Raw genomic sequence first — 22,756 nt, forward strand, 5'->3', positions numbered from 1 at the left:
TCAAAATAAACACAGGAGGGTGGATGTCCGCAGACAGTGTGCTTTTTTCCCCCCAGATTTTTCAATGTATTGATCAGTGGTGCTCATTTTTCTTCCTCTTTTTTGCCTTAAAAAAACTATTCTCTGGAGGGGACAGAGAGGAATACTGGGGGAAATTATAATGTGGTAAACAAAAGGTATCAGTAAAAACTAATTTTTTTTAAAGGACAAGTTGAAAAATTGATATCTGGGTAATCTTAAAGAGTTTATTGAAGAGGGGATCCCACTGAGTAGGTCCCATTTTGGACACCATTACCTATGACGCCATCTGGTTAAAAATAGGGAGCAGGGACTTTCCAAGTTATTCAGGGAGGAGAAAGCTCCTAGGACCTGTGTCTGGACTGAGGGGAGTAACAGTCACTCTATCTAGGATGAGCCATGACAACTTGGGGCCAAGGCTCTCCTCTCCCACCCAGCGTCCTTTCCACTCCTCCCACAGCCATAGCTCTGCTCTCATTGCCTGCCGTCTTCCTTGTGACAAGAGCCTCTTCACTCTCCAGTCCGTCCTTCACACCCTGCAAATGGAATTTCACTCATCGAGGCTCCAAGCCTTTCATTCATTCACTCAGCATCCAAGACTTTCTCTGAACCAGCACCACCCTACCTTCCCAGGTGCTAGGGCTTCAGGATTTTATAAAGCATCTTGGGACTTTTTGTAGCCCCTGATTTAAATCTCTACCAATGCTCACATTACACTTGGTAATGGGCTCACTGTGGTTCTGGCCTCCTCCTGGGTAATGAGCTCCTCTGGCCCTCTCTCCCACAAAAGCCTTTGTTTATGCTCCGTCAGTACTATTTCTTGACTATACTACCTCCTCATCTGTGTCACACACCCAACAAAAGGTAAGCTCCCGGAGGGCAGGGAGTTTCTATCTGTCTTTGCATCCCCAGAGCCTGCCCCCAGTAGAGAATAAATAAGATTCTTTAAGTTCAGCTAAAATCTCCCGAAGGAGGAGGCTGGTTTCTTTTTTTCTCCTTCTGCCTCAGGGAGGCCCTGAACAGCAGACTCCTGGGTCAAGGATCTAAGACTCTCTAGAATCTGGCACCTTCCTCCCTTTTCAGTCTTCCAGGCTGCGACTTAACAACAGATGTCCCCTTAATGTTGCATTAGATCGGACTGAACCGGTCTGGATGGAGGGACTGATGTGCCACCTTACCGGGTCGTCACTGGGGCAGCAGGTGCCCTGTCTGGCATACCCAAAACTGGGAGATCCTGGATAAGTTAATTAACCCCTACCAGGCTTAGCTTCCTCAATAAAAATGAGGGAGGAAACAAGAGAAAAGTCAGTAAGGTGGACTGGATGTTGGAGGAAGGGAAAAGCAAACTGGATCCCCGAGGCTCCTGGAACAATTGTGACGAGGTCTTGGCCTGGCACAGGCCTGCTAACAAGGGAGGGGAACAGCAAGCTGCCTTTCTCACCCAGCCTGAGTCGCCTCCCTGGAGTGGGGACCCCAACCTGTGACAAACGGGACTGGAGGCCGGGAACTAGGGCGAGATATTGCAAAGATGGAGCAATCCTGGATGTGGGCACTGGCCCTGACCCCCAGGGCCGAGCAGGGTGGTACAGAATGACTCCCCAAAGCCTGGCAGCTCCACTTGGGGCAGATGGGGTTCTTATGAGGCCTTAAGGAGCTCAGGGAGTCAAGCAGTCATGTTTTATTGTCCCATCCATCACAACTGCAATCCCATCCGTATCTTGCTCTTCTTTCCTAAGGCAGGAACCCTTAGGGAGACCTTCTGAGGAGTAATGGGTGGACCTTTTTCCAGGCCCCTTTCCAATCCTCACTGAATATCAAGGACCACATTTGAGGAGGAGTCCTCGGGGGGCTCCCCACCCTGCTTGGGACTGGGCTATCAAGGATACCCAGAAGGGGCCGCCAGAGCTGATGGGCCACAGGGCAGGAGAGGGGGGGACTCAAGTCAAGGTACAAAGACCCACAGTTTGGGGGTCCCCTTCCTCCAGGGTGAAGCCGTCCCCGTAGCCCTCGTCCTCCACCAGCTGTGGTGGCTTCTTGCACATGGGACACATCAGGTTGCGGATGACAGAGGCCCTCATCCAGATGATAAGGTTCCAGCGCTCCCCGGACTCCAAGGGCAGGGCCCCGTGCAACTGACCACCCCGATGCAGCACCCCGTAGGTGGGCAGGTTCGGCAACTCGAGGTAACTCATCTCATCTTTCGGCACCTGCCAACCAGAGGGTCCCGTGAGGCTCCGGCCCATTTGCCAGCACCTGGGCCTGTGGCCTCCGCAACCATTTCTAGGCCCTCCTCAGGGCTGCTCCAAGCCAGAACAGCCGGTCCTCGCTCCGACTGCAGAGGGACCTTGCTCTGAGAAACAAGGGGACGGCCCGGCACACAGCAGGCACCTAAAAAGGGCTCACTGCCATGGGGGCGGGAGGGAGGGGGGAAACCTGACCAAGCCTTGGGCCCGGCAGCCCACCCACCTCATAATAATCTCCAAACACCAGGTTGCCCTCAGCGAACTGCCTGCCCAGTGAGATGTTGAGGGTGATCTCAGCATTGTCGTAGTGGTAGCTGAGGTCCACGTCGCCGTCCAGGGAGTACTTCACCACGAAGGCCCGGTGGCTGTCCAGGCGGCCCCCTCCGTAGTCGGGGTACAGGAGGGCGGTGAGGGGCTGTAGGTACTGCTCCCGCAAGGGCGTCACCAGGGGCTCGTCCAAACCCAGCTCGTGCAGCAGGACCTAGACAGGGAGCTCAGGCTGGAGGAAGCCCACGGCCGCCCCGGCTCAGGCAGAGAGCCCGGTGTCAAAAGCCCCCTGCTCCAGAAAGGCCTCAGAGGCCCCTTCAGCTCTGGTTCTGTGCCCCATGGAATCCTTTAAAGTGGGGGGGGGGTCAGGCTTTGGGGAGGCCGAGATCACCCCGAGGCCCGACGCTAGGGGCCTCCCTGCACGTCCCGGGGGCCCGGCAGCCTACCCCGTGGTTGTTCATGGTATTGGGTCGTCCCTTGGGCATGTCCGACTGCTCAAAATGTTCCAGCTCCTGCAGCAGCATGCGGCAATAGTCCTTGGTAAAGATCTGCAGCCGGTAAATCTTCTTCTCATCTGTAGAGGGCGCGGGCGCTCACTCAAGACCCAGCTCAGAGGGCTCCCCAACAGCCCGGGGGCTAGGCGGGCTCCCAGACAGACAGAGACACAGACGGAAACACACAAACATGGCCGGACAGACACACAGACACAGACAGAAACACAGACACAGCCGGACAGACAGAAACACAGAGCCAGACAGACACATGGACACAGCCAGACACACAGACACAGCTGGACAGACAGATGGAAAGAAATACACAAACACAGACAGAAACATAGACACAGACAGACAGAAACACAAAGCCAGACAGACAGACAGAAACAAAGACACAGCCAGACAGACAGAAACACAGACGGAAACACACAAACACGGCCGGACAGACACACAGACACAGCCAGAAACACAGACACAGCCGCACAGACAGAAACACAGAGCCAGACAAACACACAGACACAGCCAGAAACAAAGACACAGCCAGACAGACAGAAACACAGAGCCAGACAGACACATGGACACAGCCAGACACACAGACACAGCTGGACAGACAGATGGAAAGAAATACACAAACACAGACAGACAGAAACATAGACACAGACAGACAGAAACACAGAGCCAGACAGACACACAGACACAGACAGAAACAAAGACACAGCCGGACAGACAGAAACACAGAGCCAGACACACAGACACAGTTGGACACACACACACACACACACATACACACAGGCAGACAGGCAGACACAAACAGAAACACACACAGCTGGACAGACACAGACAGGCAGACACAGCAGGTGCATAACTACATTAACAGATACATACGCACAGTCAGACAGACGCCCAGGTGCCTGGCCTGGTGCAGCCCCTCCCCCCGCCCCCGCCTTCTCCACCTCAGTCCCACTTCGTGCTCACACTGGTAGAAGGCCCACCACATCCCCTGCTCCCCTTGGGCCTCAGTTTCCTAACCAGTACATCTGGGGGCGCTGGACACCCGCCCTCCCAGGTGCCCTCCAGCTTGAGAGTCTACATTACTACAAGCCTCAGAGCCTCCTCTGCAAAAGGAGTTACCGGGGACTACAAGTCAACAAGTACTTATTAAGCACTTACTGCATGCCCAGAGCACTGGGACATTCAGAGACAATATCTGCCCTCTCCAGAAGCCTCCATTACATGGGGGGGGGGGGGGAGGAGGAGAGCACTGTACTGGTTATCCTGGGGGTCGGCCCCTTACTGGGGGGTGGGGGGAGAGCCCGGCACAAGGAGCCGGCTCCTTAGAGGGCACGGGACTGGGAGGGTTTACCTGATATGACCTCAATGTACCGCAAGAGGCCGGAAAGGTTTGCATTCGGGGTCAAGCTGTACTTAGCAGCCGCCACAAACTCGGGGGCCAGAAACGGCTCCTGGGGAGAAGAGGAAGAAACCCCATCAGAGGGGGCACCTTTCCTGCCAAGGAGCAGCCCGAGGCCTGGACCCCATCCTGGAGCCAGGTACCCTCCCTGAAAGATGCGTGCTGTACAAGTGGAACTTCCCCTAAGTTAATAAGCATTTATTAAGCACCTACTGGGTGCCAGACACAGTGCTGCTGATATAAAAAAAGCTGGGTCCTGCCCACTCGTGATTTGTGGCGTTCCTTTAGCAGAAGCTCCTTGAGGGCAGGGACTGTTTCCACATCTATCTTGTATCTCTGGGGCTCAGAAGAGATAGGCATTTAATAAACTAGGAAGCCCCTAGGAGGGGGGCTTCCTCGGCTTTGGCCCCGAGGGGAGGGGGAAGGGCAGAACTTCTGCGGGCTGTTCTGGATGAAGTCTCTGGGAACACCTCACACGGTCTCATGAGAGAGTCCTCCAGCACAAATCTACCCAATTAGTGGCTCTGTCTGGTTTGGAGTTTTTTATAATTTACTTTTATTATTATTGATAATAGCTAGCCATTCATAGAATATTTTATGGGTTGAAAAGTGTTTTGTTTTGTTTTGTTTTACAAATGTAACATCACTTGATCCTTGAAGTAACCCTAGGAAGGTTCATACTATCATCATACCCATTTTACAGATAAGGAAACTGAGGTAGGCAGACAGGTGAAATGACTTGCCCAGGAAGTATCTAGGGCTGGATCTGAACTCAGGCCTTCCTGACTCCAGGCCCAACACTCCATGCACTCTGGCACTACTGCTATAGACGCAACAGCCGTAAATTTACGGGAACCAAAGAGCACAGAAAAGGATACTATACATGAGCCCACGAACTTCCATGACATACTTCCTTTTGTAAAATAACACTTTAACTAATATGTGAGTCCTGTTCTTGTCGTGGGCTGGGACCGTCTCGCACCTCGATGCCCCACCTAGTGGATGAATGACTCCCCAACAGACCCTCGAGGACCGAGGCCGCCGCCAGCCCAGAGCTCAAGGACGGCCGGCGCAGACGCGTTATGGGGGAGGACTTACCGCGGGAAACAGAAAGGCGAGCCACCGGGGAAGCCCACAAGGCCCACAAGGTAACAAGTGAGGGGCGCCTGGCAGAAAGCTCCTGGCGACGCAGGGAGAGGCCCGGGCGGGTGCCCTTGGAACAAAGGGCGGCCATGGAGGAGACCCCAGCTCCAGGAGTCACGGGGAGCACTTGGAGGGGGAGGGCAGGCTGTACATGCCCACAAGCACTGAGGCTGGGGACAACCCAGGAGAGAGCTTCCTCTTACCTGAGAGATGTTCTTCCCACCCCCATACAGAGGTACGTGAAATGGGGGCATTCATGGATAACACAGATAATAAAGCGCACTTTTACGCCCCCCGCACTCAGTTGGGCTCTGCCCTCAGAACCTGCTGGGCCCCACGCACCCGTAAGGTGTACACCCGGGGCTGCACTGGCTTGTAGAGCTGGGCAATGATGGCTTTCCTCTCCTCGGCCTTCTGGATCATCTGCTTCCTCCGCTGGACCTCCAATTCCAGCTATGGCGACCGCAACAGGAACAAAAAGAGCAACAGTAACAAGAGGATGGAGGGCTGCACCGGTCCATGCTCTACGGGCCTCCCAGGTGTGGAACCTCCCCCCCCCCCCCCCCCCCCCCCCAAACGTGGGCCATGCCTTCTCTGCAAGTTACTGCCCCGGGACACCAGGGGACAGGACAGGCCCGGCAGGAGCCCGGAGGCAAGGAGCCAGAGTTCATGGGCAGGGACAGCCGTTACCTCAGACAACACCTCCTTAAAGTCCTCGGGAGTCACACAGCCACGGCTCTCGAGAATCTGTGACACACAGAGGAGGGAGAAGGTCAGGGGGGTCCGAGCCCCAAGTAAGGGCCTCGCCTCACCCCACGGTCACACCAGAACCCACAGCCTGTAATGGTGGAGCTAGGATGAGGAGGGGGTGTTAGACAACACCACCTTACTGGATGGGATCATGGGACAGTGGAAAGGCAGTCTCTGGACTCAGAGGGCCTGGGTTCAAATCTCACCTCTGCCACCAGCTGCATGGTTTCCTCTGACAAAAATGGACCAGATGGAATCTAGCTCCAGAGCTATAATTCTCTGACTAGGTATCTTAATAATATAAAACACTTATTAGACATCTACTATATTCCACACACTGGACTAAGCACTTTACAATTTATACCTCATTTGGTCCTCACAACAATTCTGGGAGGTGCTATTATTATCCCCATTTTACAGATGAGGAAACAGGCAGGCAGAGGATCGACCACATAGCTAGCGGTCTTTCCTGCCTCCAGATCCAGCCTTCATAATTGTCTAAGGTCCTTTCCATTTCTAAACTTACAACCAGTCAAACTACATTCAGAGAGGCTCAGAACAAGGTCAGCAACGAGGTGAGGCGCAGGAGGCAGCCAAGCAGCGCAGTGGAGAGAACTCCGAGCCCAAATTAAAACCCTGTCTCAGACACTCACTAGCCACTCTCAGACCCCAAGTCAACCCCTCCATGCCTCAGTTTCCCCATCTGTCAAAAGACAGCAATAACATTTCCCTATTCTTTCACCCGTAAGATGGGGTTAATATTACCACCTCGAAAGGCTGTTTCCAGGAAAGCGCTTTGTAAACCATGTAACAGAAGGGCGGGCTGGCCGCGGCACATCACTAGCCAGAGCATCATTCGCCCGCCGAGGGAAGCAGGGCCCGGCCTGGCGAAGCCACGGATCTCCTCGAGGAGTGGAGACGTTCTGGGTGACGCCTTCAATGACAAAGCACTGGCCTGTGGTAGGCAGTGCTCCCCTTGTAATCTCCGGGAAGCCCGGTGCAGGGGAGAGAGAGCACTCGCTGCCAGCCTTGGCGGCAATCCTGGCTCTGCCATTCACCAGCTGTGTGACCTTGGGCAAATCCCTCCCTGCCTCCACTTCCTCCTCTAAAAAACGGGGAGGACAGCAGGAAACACACAACGGCCTCAATATAGATGGAAGGAACCACAAAACAAAGGTCAAAAACAACCAGACTGCTGCCTGGCTGAAAGGATCCTTCTTGTCCTGAAGAAGAGACGAAAAATCTCCCTCCTCCTCTTCTTTGCAGAGATGGGGACGGGGGCGGGAGGGCCAGCAGGTCTGATGCCGCGCTGCTTCCCGCCCCCCCCCCCCTATTTTCTGTTGACAGGGTGGCGCTCTGGGGAGGGCTCTATTTGGAAACGAAGGTGCCGTAAGAACAAAAACTGTCAGTAACTTTTTTTTAAGGATGAGGGCGGCCTGTTAGGTGGTTCTAAGGTCTTGTCCCGTGCCGAATGACAGGAACACTTAGCAATAACCGCTGACATTTGGGGGGTTGGGGCTCTTCACCGATACCTTCGTTTTTGCCTCTCCTTTTTCTTTCCAAACATAGTCTCCCCTCCCCATCCCTCACCCAACCTTCAAGCCGTCCCTTGCAATAAAATAGCAGCCCTTTACTGAACACCTCACGGATCCTCCCGACGTCCGTGTGAGGGAGGGGGAGCAGGGGGAATTATGATCGCTGCCGCTCAGAAAAGGGGCTCAGAACGGTTACGAGATGTGCTCGGGGTCTCACGGCCTGGAGCCGAGCCTCAGTCTCTGGGGGTCTCCAAAAGCGCAGGTGTCTAAGAACCGGCTCCAAGGGGCTTCGGAACCGGATCACAACTGGCTAGCAGAACAACGCACTCTCACTACCCGGCCCTCCTTCCCCTCCCGCTTGTCCGAGGAACTGTCCAGAACCCTAGCTCTTTAGCTCCCGGGGGCGTGCAGAATTCTCGAATGTCGGCTCCTCGCCCACAGGGGCCGTGGGAGTTTTGTGTGTGCCCGCCCGCGCTTGGTACACAGGGGGCGCTTCATGAGTGTTTTACTCATTCATTCAGAGCCTGCAGGTCGGAAGCGCCGCTGTGCGGCCCCGGGGGCTCCGAGCTTTGCCTCCAAACACAAAGCCGTGGGACTCAGCGCTGGAGAGACCTCAGGAGTCAGGGAGGCCCCTCGGAGGGGGCGGCCGATTCCCCGCGATCTGACCCCGCTCCGGATGCCCCGGAAGGACAGAGGGGGCGGGGCGGGGGGGGGGCGTAGGCAGCGACGCGGCTCTTGCTCCTCGGACGCCTCGGGAGGCGGGGGCGCGATGGCCCCGCGGAGGGAGCCGAGGCCACGGAGGAGGGGTTTGTCCCGGGTCCCCAGGCCCGAGTTCTCTCGGCGCCCCCCAGGAGACCACTCCGGGGCCCGGCCCGGCCGTCGCTAGCCGGGGAGGCTCGGAGGGAGCTCCGCCCCCGCAGCTCCAGAGCCCGGGTTCGGGAGGAGCCTCAGCGGTCACCTTGGGGGGTTGGGCACCGGGCCCGGCCCGCTCCGCCTCCGCGCTGCTCCCGCACAACGGCCGCGGCCCTACCTGGGCGTAGTCCTGGCGCAGCTGTTGCTCCCCGACGAAGCGCACGTGCAGCCGGTAGCGGGACAAGAAGAGGTTCTCGGTGCAGTAGCAGGCGCAGCGGAAGAAGCGGCGCCCCGCGGCCTCGGACGCCGCCATCGCGCTCCGCAGCCCGCTGCAGGAGCGCTGCTGGAATGGTGCCGGCGGCCCGGGGACTGGCGCGGCGGCGCGGGGGCGCCTGGCCCGCCCCCAGCCGAGGCACCCAGGGAGTGGCCACCAATACCCAGCCCCGGAAAAGACGGAGATTCTCCCAGCGCTGACGGGTCAGGGCTCCGGGCGAGGCGGCCCCGAGAGTAGGGGTCCCGGCGTCTTGAGCTCTAAGGGAAGCCCTGACTGACCCTGGGGAAAACTCCCTTTTTACAGCGGAGGAAACCGGGGGATAAGAACAGCGGACGGTTATTTTGCAAATACGTTTTTATTGATGCTTGTTTTTACAGCTTTTAAATTTCCTCCTGAATCCCATCCCTTGTCCCTTGTAATTTTTTTTTTTTTAAAGAAAAACGGGAAGAGAAAAAAAAAATCAATAGAACTGATTGACACAGTGAAAAAAACCTGGGAACATAATTCAATCCCCCACATCCCACCTCGGGGCCCCTTTACAAAGGATTGGGATTCATTTATACGGCAAGGTAATTGGGGGGTGCCAAATGCTTCACAGGATCCTTCGGTCTTCCCCCAAACCCCGAGAAATAGAGATTACAAATGATCTTCCCATTGCACAGGTGAAAACGCTGAGGTTCAGAGGAGGAAAATTCAGGAACATCTCGGTAGAGATTCGGTCCATTTTACCCTGGAAAAGCCAGGACTAAGACTGAGTCAAAGACTCCTCGGAGATGTGAAGGTTCCGAATCCCATCCTCCGCCAAACCCAGGACCACACAAGTCAGCCCCGGTCAGAGGCCGGGCTTGGGCTCCCTTGTCCTAAGGCCACATTGTTTGAATGCCAAATGCACACTTGCCAAAAAAGATAATTATGGAGAGCTCTCATAGGGCAAATGCTGGCGTGGTGGTCAGAAAAAGCGGTACAAGGAAGGACTATGACCTGGGAGACCCTGGCCCAGGACCACCCATTGGCGAGCCCCCATCAGAGAAGGGGCTGTGCTCTCTGAGTAACGCAGGAGAAACGCAAGATGTGAAAAGTTAGAGTCCAAATGTTCACATGGACACAAATAGTATCTGACCTGTGGCCAAGCTTGCCAAGCTCCTACTGGTCTGACCAGCCACTGTTGGACACCTGACTCTGACATAGTGAGGTCGTTGGGAGATGGAAAGACAACTACCACTATCCACATCCTAAAGCCAGCAGCTCCTACTCTCTTTAGATTACACACCCTGTCATGGACCTCAGCAAATGGTTTCCATTTTTAACTGATGACTTAAGAGTGATGGGTAACTCACTACCTCCACAGGCAGTGGGTTCTTTGACCTGCTAGGCAGTTTCCCCTGGTATCAAAACCCCAGGATCTTTTCTTCCCAGAGTTAAAGTTTCTACTTCCTACACCCAAGCTTCATGTGGCACTGACTTCGAGATTTACTAATAATTATAAGAATTTGAGTCCTGTTGGCAGTTAGGGAAGAGGTCCTGGACCAGGCAAGAGACTGTGCTTGACCCTGAACATGTCGCTCACTAATCTGGGCGTCTGACAACTTTTTAAAGATAAATTCAGATGATGAAAGTGAAGCATGAGGAACACAAAAAACTGGACGCCCCAGGGGTGGAAATTTAGAAGGGGAGGAGATGAATTCACTAGAATGTGCAGTCAGCATCCTTGTAATGAACTTTCTTGCTGATTCAGTATTAAGTAAGCCTAGTATCAAGATGTGCCCTGAGAAAACGCCACAGTCTCTCCACCTTCGTTACAACACTGCCCTGGGTTCAGTTTTCCCATCTGTTAAAAATAGGGAAGGAAGGAGGGAGGGAGGGAGAAAGAGAGACTGAATTTGAGGATGTGTGGAAGTCAGTAGTCTTATGTTCATCCTTTATTTTCTAAGAGATACAAGGACCTCCCAGGTGACATCTTCCCAGTGAATTGGATTTAAGTGAGACAGGACTGTAGGAAGTCAGCAGTCTCACTTTCTCTTCTAGGGTCATGCAAGTCCAGACCAGCATGATTTGGGATGCTGTGAAAGACCTTGGGGTCTTCAGAGTCTGACCAAGCAAGCTCTAAGTACTTGTTCCTGGGAAGTCTTCACTAGCTCACCCATGGGTTTGAGGTCTGTCAGTTAACCTTAGCCTGATTTAGCCTGCCTGCCTAGATGGTCTACCAGGGTGTGTCCTCTTTGCATGCCAGTTTCTTGGAAACAAGTGAGGTTTGGGTGAAGGTAGACACCAGCAGTGGCTGAGCAGCCTGAAAAGGGCTCAGCAGCCCTCACTCCAGAGGTGCTAGTCCTTCCTGAACACCCCAGAAAGTGGCTTACCCTTTGATCACTTGGATCTCTTTATGTGCCTCCCCTACACACCATCCCTTACCATACCAGGATTCAGATCACCCTCATCCTTCTTACTAACCATGGGACCTGTGATCAGGCATTCTGCTAGATCTTTTTTCTGTGTGGGAGCAGGCAAATAATAAAATGGAAGGCCTGGAATCAGGAAGGCCTTAGTTCAAATCTGGTCCTGCGTCCTAGCTGTGTGCTCCTGGGCAAGTCACTTCACCCTGTTTGCCTCAGTTTCCCCATCTGTAAAATGAGCTGGGGAAGGAAATGGCCAACCACCCCAGTATTTTTTGCCAAGAAAACCCAAAAGGAATCACGGTTTGCCACAACTAACAAAAGGGGGGGGAGGCTTTTTCCAACTTTGAGTCTGTGATCCTACGATCCTTAATTTCTATCCTGAATCCTTTCTTCGGTCAGTCGATCGACTTTTATTAAGTGCCTTTCTTGGATCCACTAGGTCAACTATTAAGGGCCTACTATGTGCCACGTCCGGGTATACAAAGAAAAGCAAAAAGCAGTTCCTCCCCTCTGCTCCTCCAAAAGGCTCCAGCCCTGACCTCCCTCCCCGGCGCTCTGGTCCCCTCCCCCGGGAGGTTTCCCCCTCCTCCGCCTTCCATCCGCGGCCACTCCCATCCCTTCATCCTAATCCGTTTCGTACTGCGGTTTCTGAGAGGCGCGGCGGTCCCCGACCACGCCCCCTGGGCTGTCCGGATTGGTGGGTAGGGGAGCGGGCGGGGTGGTCCCGGAGGAGCCGCCCTTCCGAAGTCTGTACGCCCCGCACCGAGACCCACTCTTGATACACGAACCCTGACTGGGACCTTCGCAGAAGGCCCGGGATGTCTCTTGGCCGACGTTCCCTTACACCGCCTCCGCCTCCCCTAGGCCCCGCCCCCTCGGTGTCCCCGGGAATTCTGTCCGGGCTGCCCCCGCGGCTGCTGCTGCCGCAGCCATGGACGGGGCCGCAGGACCGCCCCAGGGGCCCGAGGAGGAAACAGCGGCGGCGGCCACGGCGCCCGGCCCGGGCCCCGGCGGGAACAAGTTCGCTGACATCCGGCGCCTGCTGGCCGACGGCGCCTTCCCGCCCGCCTTCGGCTCCATAAAACGCAAGAACCTCAAGCGCTACGCGCAGAAGTTTGTGCTCGAGGGTGAGCGCGCCCCCGCCCGTAACCACGCCCGCGCACCTGCCCCTACCGAGCCCGGACGGTCCGCGTGTGCGCCTGCGCAAGCGGCGCCCCGCCCCCTCCACGTGCCGACCTTTCCTCGCGCTCTCCTCCTTTCCCCTCCGAGCGCCGCCCCTCCCCCGCTCCGTGTTTCCCTCTCCATAGCCTGCCCTTATCAATGACAGTCATGGGCGATAGTAACGGCACTTACAGCGCGCATTAAGCACCCGTTCCGTTTGCCCCTCACGGTAACCCGGGAAGTGGTGCGGTTGCCTCCGTTTCACGGTGGGGAAACTGAGGCAGGCAGCCCGGAAACGCCGCTCGGCTTTGACCCGGTTGTGAATGACGTCAGATTCCGGGTAAGAGACCTCACGCCTGCCTCAGTTTCCCCACCTGTGAAATGGGACATAAACAGCCCCCGCCTCTCGGGGACGTTGGGAAGATGGGAGGGGATGGTTGCAAAGTGCTGCGCAGACAGCAGGCGCGTAAGGCCGGTTTGCTTCCCCCCTTCTGGGCGCCGCTAGCGTTAGCCCCCCCTCCCCCGCTTTCTGTGCTTCGCACGCCGGCCCCTGCCCCCGGGCTTGGCCCTCTCCTCCGCCGCCCCTCCCCCTCCCTCGGGCGGACAGCGCCCCATGGCGGGCTTGTGGGGCCTCCGTCCTTGACGATGCCCAGCCCCCCCCCCCCCCCCCCCAGCCGGGAAACAGAACGGCCCCTGGGGCCCCGGCCGGCTCTGGCCGGTCCCGGGCCCCACGGGGTCTCTGCGGGGTCTCTGAGTCCCTGAGGCAGGCCGAGCAGGGCCAGGGAGCAGCCCCGGGGCGTGGGCCTGCAGGGGGGCGTTGGACCTCGGGGGAGACGCCCCGGGCCTGCCCCAGCTCTCTCCCCTGCCCCCGTTCCTGCACCCCCGGGGGGGGGGCGTCGGGGCCCCCCCCAATCTACCCTGTTTCCCAAGGGGGCCGCCTCTACTACGTGGGAGCCACGAAGGCGCCGAAGAGGGAGGTGGTGGTGGACCCCGAGCGGCGGCGCCAGGTGTTCCTAGAAAGCCACTTCACCGAGTCCGGCCACCACCTGGGCCAAAAGAAGACGGCGCAGCGGATCCAGAGCCGCTACTACTGGCTGGGCATCGTCAAGGACGTGGTGGACTGGGTAAGGGGGGGCTGGGGGGCGAGGTGGGCTAGGAGGAGGGAGGCCCGGAGGCGGGGGCAGGGCAGCAGCATCGCCCCCCCCCCCCCCAGCGCCCACGGGTCCCACCTCTGGCTTGCTGGTCTGCGGCTCGCACGGTGCCGGTGCCTGAGGCTGGGCCAGCCAGTGCTTAGGGAGCGGTCTGGAATCTCCCCCTCCCTGGTTCTTCTCCCATCAATGCGAGTCATTTGCTGTTCCCGGGAGCCTCGTTGCCCGGTTCTCCTGATGCGTCCTGAGCCTTTGACCCATGAGCTTGGATTGCTTCGGGTCTGCATCCTCCTCCTGCCTTCCTGCTCGGGAGCAGCCGGCCTGTGCGTGTCCGGCCTAGCTGGGCCCCTGGCTGGCGCCGCCGCCCCCACGCCCCTCACTCCTCCCAGCAGGGGGAGGGTCACTCCAGGAGCGGCTGCCCACTGGTGCCGGCCTCCCCTCTGCCTCTCGGCTCCTGCCCAGCTCTTCTCCCAGGTGTATGCGACTCCCCCGCCCTCCCCCCAGTATCTCCCGCAGACTGTAAGCTTCCCGAGAGCCGCTGCATCGGGGCCCAGCTTCAGTGAGTGCCCTCTCATTCCTTTGTTCAGTCCGACACAGACTCAGAGAGGAATCCCTTAAATCCGTCGTGTTCCCCCTCCTCGGTTTCCCTCTGTCAGGTGGGGAGGTTGGCCCAGATCTGTGGCACCTCTGGCCTCGGGTTCCACGTCCCACGTCCCTTCCAGCTCTAGACGAGGATGCCCTGAGGGCTCCTGGTGCTCTCCCCGTTGTTCCCAGAACTTCTCCTCGGGGCCGGGGCTCCCCCTCCTACCGTCCCCCTTTCGGGGGGGGGGGGGGAGCGGAACCGCAGACAGGGCGATCATTGCAGCCGGTGTCCGCGGCTCGGAAGTGTCAGAGGCAGCATTTGAGCCGGGCCTTCCTGCCTCCCCAAACAGGCTTCTCAGTTTCCTTTTCTGTAAAAGGGCCCTTCCAGCGCTGAAGATCCTGCTGGGACCGTGGTTCAGACACAGACACAAAACCCTCGTGGAGCGTCAGCAGGGGCGAAGCTTTCTGGGCTCACGGTCTGGCTGGGGAGGGGGCAAAACATGGCCCGATGCTCCACGAGGCTCTTCATCTTCCTAGATCAGGGTGTGCCAGACCTGCCGGAACGCCGAGCACACCAAGAACCTGGTCAGAAAGGCAAGGCCGGCGAAGGCCGAGGCGCCCTGGGAAATCCTCGGCATGGAGCTCCAGGGTGAGTGGGGGCGAGACGGGAGCACCGGCCCCCAGGCTGGCCTTCTCCAGAGCTCCAGGGGAGGCCCGGGCAGGTCCCACCCTAACCGGGGACCGTGAGGGCCAGCCCAGGCCCGGCTCCGGCGCTGAACTTCCCCAGGCCCAGGGAGAGAGCCCTGGGAGCTCTCCCATGTGGCCAGGCGCCGGGTCTTGCCGGTTCTCTCTCTACTCCATCTTTCCTGTCCCTCTCCTCCTCTGCACGCCCACAGCCACCGCTCTAGTGCAGGTTCTTGCCCCCCTCCCTGACCTCCTCATGGTGTCCCCTGACGCCAGCCTCCCCTCTCCGGTCCATGGTCTCCAAGCACAGTCTGACCACCCCAGCCAGGACTCAGCAATCCTCAGGGCTCTCTGTTGACTTTTAAATTAAAACACAACCTCTTCTAGCTCCCACAACCTGCTCCTGACGTTTCCAGAATCCTTTCACGTTGTTGCTCCTCAAGCGTCCTCCATTCCAGTCAGACACAGCAGCAGTACCAAATTAAATAGAACGGGTCTTTGCCAGTGCCGTATTAACTTAGAAACAGCAAAGAACTGGAAATTAGGAGAGTGCCCAGCAATGGGGGATAGCTGAGCAAATTGTGGTGTATAAATATAGCGGAATACTCTTGTGTTAGAAGAAATGATGAGCAAGTGAAATTCAAAAAAACCTGGGAAGATTTACATGAACTGATGCAGAGTGAGATGAGCAGAGCCAGGGGAGCGTTGTACACAGCGACAGGTATATTATTTAATTGGGGAAAAAATAAAATATTTAAAAAAGAAAACTTCAAATAAGCATCAGCTATAATTGAATTTTTATTAATTTTGTTAAGCATTTCCCGTTTACCTTTTGATCTGGTTTGGATCTCCTTCAGAAGCTTTCGTTTTCCCTGCTTCTTTTCCCAGCCTCAGTTCCCTCTCTTGTTTTTATGCCTATCTTGTCATCTCTAGGACCTAGCTGGGTACATAGTATACAGGAGGCATTTACTAAATGCTTGTTGAATTTGAACTTCACCTGCAGGACCATTCCCAGAGACAGCGCGAGCCAACACACACGTCCTGATCGTGACAGATTACTTCACCAAGTGGATCGAAGCCATTCCCCTACGGAAGAAGGATACCCTCTCGGTGGCCAAGGCCCTGGCCAGCCTGTTCTACAGGTATCGGGGCTGTCCAGGAGCCCCCCCGCCCAACTCAGGTCACCCCTGGTGGGGGAAGGGGAGGGAGAGTGTGGACTTGCCTTCAGCATCTGAGCGGATGCTTAAGAAAGCCCCTCTTGCCTGCCCTCCCTCCCACTGGTATTTTCTCTTCTCAATCATGCAGATTTGGTGCCTCCAGAAATATCTACTCAAGTCAGAGCTGGGCTTTCTGTGAGGAGGTAAGAGAGTGCACGTCCAGGATGTGCCGAGTCCCCACCCCCCCAGGAGTGCGCTCCCCCATCCATTCCCAGGGCCCACCTTCCCTGTCAGTCAGCCACCTGCCGCCTCTCCGTCAGGCCTTGGGAGAGTGTTTCATCCTCCTCCTTCTCTGCCAGTCACTTCTGCCCCATCAGGCCTAGGGAAAGCCCAGGGAGGCCCCAAAGCCTTGGGGGTGTGGCAGAAAGGGGAGAGGTGGGCCGCCGGCCCCCGAGGGAGGCCCCCGGCTGGATTTGGAGTCCAGGCTCAGGCTCAGACTCGCTGCTCTGCTCCCTGGGCTCCCATAGCAGGGACCCATGTGGCGTAGTTGCAGCAGCTCCATCCAGTTCTCATCTGTCAGAGGGACATAAACCCTCCTGGGCTCTGGGCTCCCAGATCCCGAGTCGGAGCTGTGCTGCTGCCCAGGGCTACTTTCTAAGGACACAGAGAGGGCTTCCCTGGGTCAGAGAACTTCCAGGGGAGCACAGGCCCTCCGGCAGGGCAGGACAAGGCAGCCCCCCCGCAGAGCAGAGCCACCTGGGCCACACACCGAGTTAAACTGTCACCGGGAAGTGTTTAACAAAGTAGCAGCCACGGGACTTCGACCTATTAATGGGTGCAGGCTCAGGGGTCCTTAGAGAGGATTTAGTGGCTCCCATTTCCACTTGCTTTTGAGGAGGGGTAGTCAGGTAAGTGATTAAGAGAGGCTGGATTTGAATTCAGGTTTCCCTAACTAATGTCTCTCTCCATTGCACCGCCTCGCTGCCCCACTCCCTTTCTAACTGCATTTGACACCCCAGGCTTTGAGCACTGAGAGGCTTTGTGCAGGGTCCTCAGCCACTGTGTCCGAAGTTAGATCTGGGCCCAGGTTTAAGCCGGTTCCCTGCCCACCAGGGCACAGCTGCTGCTCTCAGGTTGGGCCTGGGGCGCAGGGCCCCCTCCATTAGCCAGCTGGCCAGTTCCAGGGGGCCTGGGGTTCTGTAGACCAGAGGAGTTGCCCCTTCTGGAAGGGCCAGATCCAAGGGGGGCGGGATCAGGGAGGCCACAGAGGTTCCTGTGAGTGTAAGTGGGCCCAGAGAAGCTGCCCCTTTCTCGTGGGCCCATACAGGTGAGCCGGCACCTGGGTGAGCACTGGAGCATCTCCCAGACCTTGACGCCTTCCGCTGCCCCTGACCCCACGGGACTGGACGAGGCGACCGCTGAGCTGCTGAAGGCCGCCCTCCAGAGCGTGGTGAAGGAGAAGCAGCCCGAGTGGGACGAGCATCTGGAGCCCATGGTGTTTGGCTTCCGCACGGCCGTCAGCCCCGTCACCAAGCACACGCCCTTCTTCCTCATGTTTAACCGCCACGTCTGCTTGTCCTCCGAGGTAGCCAAGGGGGCCTGGACGTACCCAGGGGCAGGGGGTGGGGGCCACGGTGTGGTGAGACCATATCATGGCCCTGTGGGAGGAGGACGCCCAGGAACTGGGGGGGGGGGTGGCACAGTGGCAGGGATGAATGTCCGTGGTCCTGCCCTGTGGGAGGAGGAAGCTGTCCCTTCCCTCCCTGTGTGTGTGGGGTGTGTGAGTCTACATGTATATGTGTGTGTGTGTGCACACCCATCCCCCATCCCAGCTCTGCCTGATGTTCCCTCCAGGCTGATCCTGCCAAGGACCCAAAGGCCGAGGGAGCCGGCTCCATGAAAACCAAGGGCCTCCCCCCTTTCCCCGCTGCTGCCCCAGAGCAGCGGGGGGCTGTGAGGAAGCTCGTAAGTCCTGTTGCCCTCCTGCCAACAGCCCCTCCCAGGATTCCCCCCCTCCCCCTGCTTTGAGGCAGGCTCTGCCCCTGTACACTGAGCTCTTACTGAGGACTCAGCCAGCTGGGCTCCCCCAGATCTCCCCACCTGATCGCCATGTTCTCTGACGATGTCTTTCATCCCCAGTTAAGCGTGGCCTGCTGCTCTAGGAAGACTACCTTTCCTGGGGCTCCTGCTGGGGGATGCCCCGCCTGACTCCCCCTCAGCCAGTCTCCCTCCCCCACAGGTGATGGATAACGCAGCTGCGTCAGGCAGGGAAGAGAGAAGGGGCCCAAAGAGGAAAACCGGGCGTGCCCCAGCCCTGGCCTTCAGCGTGGAGGATCGAGGCTTCCCAGGCAGCCCCCTAAAAAAGCTCAAGAAGAGCCCCTTCGTGTCCTTTCAGTTTGAAACCATCCTGCCTGCGGAGCAGCCCCCGGCAGCCGAGGGAAAGCAGTCCCCTTCTGCTGAGCACTGACGCACTCACGGCGCCGCTGGCCCCTCGTCGCTTTGGTTCTTGGAGCAGACCCTGCCCCAAGTGGGTGCCCTTTCCCACACAAGGAGGGCTGCGACACACCCACTGGACCTCCAAGCCCGAATCAGGGAAGGCCCAGCCCAGGGGCCAGGTGGTATCCTGCCCTGTGCGGCTCATGGAGGGCAGCCTGGCCTGACTGCTCCAGCAGGCCCCCGGAGCCCCTCCGGATCCCTGGAGGGCAGCCCTGGATGATGCTCATTGGGCACAAATGCTCCTGTAGCAGCAGGGATGCCTAGAAGGACCTTGACTTCCATGTCCATCACAGAGCACTTTCACCGCCCGTTGGGACTGAGCTCCCCTCAAAGGCCTCCCTCCCTCCCTCCCAGGGAGCTGAAAACTCAGCCAGCTTCAATACGGGCCTCGGCCAGAGCTCCCTTGGGGTGAAAAGTTATTTAAAGTTTAAACAGCATCTCTGTGACAAGTGTTGGATGGCAAAGGATCACTTTGCTGCCCTCTCAGAACTCACTGATCTTTCTTTAAGATCTGTTCTCAAAACTCAGGGATCCCCCTGGACAAACCTCAAAGTGCCGAGCCTCCTCTCGCCTGGCTTCAAGGGGCCTGAAGGGGCACATCCTTCTTGCTCTTCTCTGTGTTCCCCTGGAGGGCTTGGTCCCCTGGGGGCCTCTACCGCCATTCCATTTGTTTGATGATGCCCTTTGGCCCGTGAGAGCCAGGAGACTCTCCAGTGAGATCTGGCTCTGGGTCATGTTCAAATGAGTTTGCTTTTGGTAGCAGTTCAGTCACTGACAGACAGATCCAGCTCAGGAGACAGACTGAAGAGTTGCCAAGGAGGCGTCTAAGACCATCAGCTGAGATGTTGGACCTCTGAGTCCTGCCGACCAACCCCCACGTCTCCTCAGGATGAGGAAACGGGTCAGGTGATTTGCAAGGAAGCAAGTTGCAGGGATGGGCTCTGAAGTAAGTGGGATGGTTGAAAAGACATGAAAAGGAGCCCAAAACATCAAATTTAGAGCTAAGAAAGAGCTGGGAGGTGAGTGTTTATTAATGCTGGGTACCAGCCTAAGGGTTGGGATACCAAAAAAGGCAAAAGTAGGCAGGAGCTCCTGGCTGAAGGGCCAGACAATGTGTAGACAGCTGATATAGACAGGGTATATAAGAGGTGGTCAGCAGACAGAAGGAACCAGAATTAAGGAGTACCAGGAAAGGCTTCTTGCCTTGACACTTGGGTGGGATTTTAGGGGAGACTAGAAGGGAAGCCAGGAGGGAGAGATGAGCAGGGAGAACATTCCAGGAATGGGGATCACTGAGACTCGAGCGGGCAAGGAGTTTGCCCAAGATGACCTAGGAGGCAGATAGGGGCCAGGTTTCAAATCCCAGGCCTCTGACCCTAGATCATCCCTTTGGATTTCCTTGGCATTTTGGAGCTTTGGGGCCGAGGTCAGCCCTCACAACCCCAAGATGAAGACAGAACCAGCACGTTTTCTGAGTATGTGACCATCGCTTCCTTGGTATCCCTCTAGTGTAAAAATGCCCCTTTTTTTTTTTTTTTTTTTTTAAATCAGACTGAGTTGTGGTTTCTTGCCATTTTTAGCTATTGCCCATGCTGCCTTTCTCATTTGCCGCAGGCTAGATTATAGCTGCAAAGGATGAAACATTTTGAAACTCCTTTGTAAATAAATGGTCTTGGAAAAAAATGATCTTCGGGTTGCAAAATCAATGTATAGGATCATTACCAGAAATTGTTGGGTTTGGGGTTTTGTATATGTGGTGGGGGAGGGTGGAGATGACTTTCGATTTGACTGATGGCTCTCTCCCCATTCCCACTCCCTTGCCCACAGCGTGTGTCAGCATTGCCCAGATTTAGTTGACCAGAGGAGAGAGTTCCTTTTTGGGCTTGGCCCTAAAAGCCCTCCTCGCTGTGATGGCCAGGCTGAGGACCTGAATTCACTTAAAGAACATTTGCATACTCAGGATATGCTCGGCACTGGGTTGAATGTCAGATTTCCCAGAGATCCATATATTTGTCCCCAGTCATGGACTGCAACAAAGGCCTTCCTTGACTTACCCAGAAGTGAGATGGTCATAGGCAGGGTAAACTGTGGAGACCTTAAAGCCTGAACCAAACCACACAGTAATAAACTCCCTTTCTCAAGAGCAGAAAATGTATTTTTACCAGCCCTCTGGGCATTTAATTCCTCCCTGGCACCTAAAAAAGGTCAGACAAGCATCTCAGCCCAATACCAGCCTTGCTGGGTCCCTGGAGCCCAGCCCTGGATGGCGCACTCACATGTGTCAGTGCTCCCACAGTAGTAAGAGTCCGTCATCCAAGAGGGGATGCAGGGAAGGACTATATGTTGTGCTTTCACAGGCCAAAGAGTGACTGGGCTTCCCCCAAAACCCTCACCCACTCCCAGGGATCCGAAAACTCAGCCAGCTTCAATATAGGTACCAGCCAGAGCTCCCCGGGTGAGAAGTCATTTAAAATTTAAACAGCTTCTCCATTACAGGTGTCGAATGGGGAAGGATGGCATTGCCCTGGCAGGGATCTCCTTGTGCCCTCTCAGATCTCACTCATCTTTCTAGCCAGACCTCAGAGGGGAAGCTGCTCCTGTAACCAGAACTCCCAGTAGCAAACAAGCAATAAGGTCAGACCTGTAAGTCATCAAGTCAGCAGACATTTATTAAGCACCTACTATGTGCAGGATAGGGCAGCTGGATGGCACAGAGAGTGAGCTTTGAATTTGAACCAGGATTCATGTGTTCTAACTCCAGACTATCTCTGGTGATCGTGGACAAACCATTCCCCTTTTCTGGGGCCTCAAAATGATAGGCCGGACCTGCCTGTCTGATATCCTGTAGCTTCAGATTTGCTCCCTGTCTCAGAAGCAGATGCTTTTCCCCTCATACCCCTTACAGTTTTTCATAAAGATAGAAATGTTCTTGACCCAGACTGGATATTAATTAGTATTGTCCATGGCTGAGCCCTGCCTTTGGGCTAGGCAAGGACAGTTAGCTCAGCTATATTCATACCCATGGAACAGAATGCAGAGATAGAAATGATTCCCGTATCATTTAGATTTGGTATAAAAGAGAGGCAAGTTTCCTTTTCAATTACTATTTTCTTTGTTTCTTTTTGTTTTGCAAGGCAATTGGAGTTAAGTGACTTAACTAGGGTCTCTCTCTCTCTCTCTCTCTCTCTCTCTCACACACACACACACACACACGTGTTAAGTGTCTGACTTCAGGGCCAGTACTCTATCCACTGGGCCAACTAGCTGGCCCTTAAGGGTTTATTTTTTCCTCCCATTGACACATCACCCTTCCCCTCACCAAGAGAAGAAAAGGAAACCCTTGGAATAAATATGCAGTCAAGCAAAACAAATCTCTATAGAAGTCATGTTGAAAAATGCTGATCTCATTCTGCACCCCGATGCCATTATCTCTGTCCACAGTATTCCTCAGCAATCCCCTAGAATTGACCACAGCATTGAGCCAGAGCTCTAAGTCTTTCAGATCTGTCTGTACAATGTTGCTGTTGTAGAAACAGCTCTAATTCTACTCACTTCCCGCTGCATCAGTTCATAAAGGTCTTCCTAGGTTTCTTTGAAATCAACCCTTCATCATTTCTTAGAATACAGCAGCATCATCCCATCACCCTCACATATCCGATTTGTTCTGCCGCTCCCCAGCTTCTGGGCAGCCCCTTTGGTCTTTACAAAAAGCAGCACCGTTTTCTTACGTTACATCTGCCTCCTTGATTTTTGGCTAATTTTAGAAGGAGCCGATTTTTTCTAAGAGTCATCGTTGACAGGCGCAAACAGGGAGCTGGCTCAGATGTCCTGATTTGCACTCAATAAAATTGTTCCCAGGAACCTAGATTTGGAGCTGGAAAGAACTTTAGCAGCCTTCTACTTCAACCCCCTCATTTTTAGAGATGAGGAAATGGGCCCCTACACACATTAAATGAGTTGTCCTAGATTGTATATAAGTGGTCAAGCAAGGCATCGAGGTAGTCCAGTGGTTACAAGCACCTGACTGGAGTCAGAGACTCATCTTCCTGAGTTCAAATCCAGCCTCAGACCCTTCCTAGCTGTGTGACCCTGGACAAATCACTTCATTCTATTTGCCTCAGTTTCTTCATCTGTCAGATGATTGGAGA

At 55.8% G+C, this 22,756-nt stretch overlaps 1 protein-coding gene across 4 annotated transcripts; it reads right to left on the reverse strand.

Moving 5' to 3' along the window:
* Positions 1-231: 231 nt before the first annotated feature.
* Positions 232-9,178, reverse strand: OGFOD2 (2-oxoglutarate and iron dependent oxygenase domain containing 2). 4 transcript variants are annotated; one of them, XM_031948463.1, is made up of 7 exons: positions 8,820-9,178; positions 6,267-6,323; positions 5,919-6,029; positions 4,386-4,485; positions 2,975-3,102; positions 2,485-2,742; positions 232-2,225 (listed from the first exon to the last, which is right to left on the reverse strand). In XM_031948463.1, the coding sequence occupies exons 1-7, from the start codon at positions 9,024-9,026 to the stop codon at positions 1,956-1,958; spliced, it is 1,131 nt and encodes a 376-aa protein (XP_031804323.1). In that variant the 5' UTR covers positions 9,027-9,178; the 3' UTR covers positions 232-1,955. The 4 variants fall into 4 exon arrangements, with proteins under 4 accessions (XP_031804323.1, XP_031804324.1, XP_031804326.1 ...); XM_031948464.1 differs by having other exon boundaries at positions 8,892-9,176; XM_031948466.1 differs by lacking the exon at positions 8,820-9,178 and adding an exon at positions 7,095-8,780.
* Between the last annotated feature and the right edge of the window lie 13,578 nt (positions 9,179-22,756).

Source organism: Sarcophilus harrisii, chromosome 1 (genome assembly GCF_902635505.1).
Source record: "Sarcophilus harrisii chromosome 1, mSarHar1.11, whole genome shotgun sequence".
Lineage (NCBI taxonomy): Eukaryota > Metazoa > Chordata > Mammalia > Dasyuromorphia > Dasyuridae > Sarcophilus > Sarcophilus harrisii.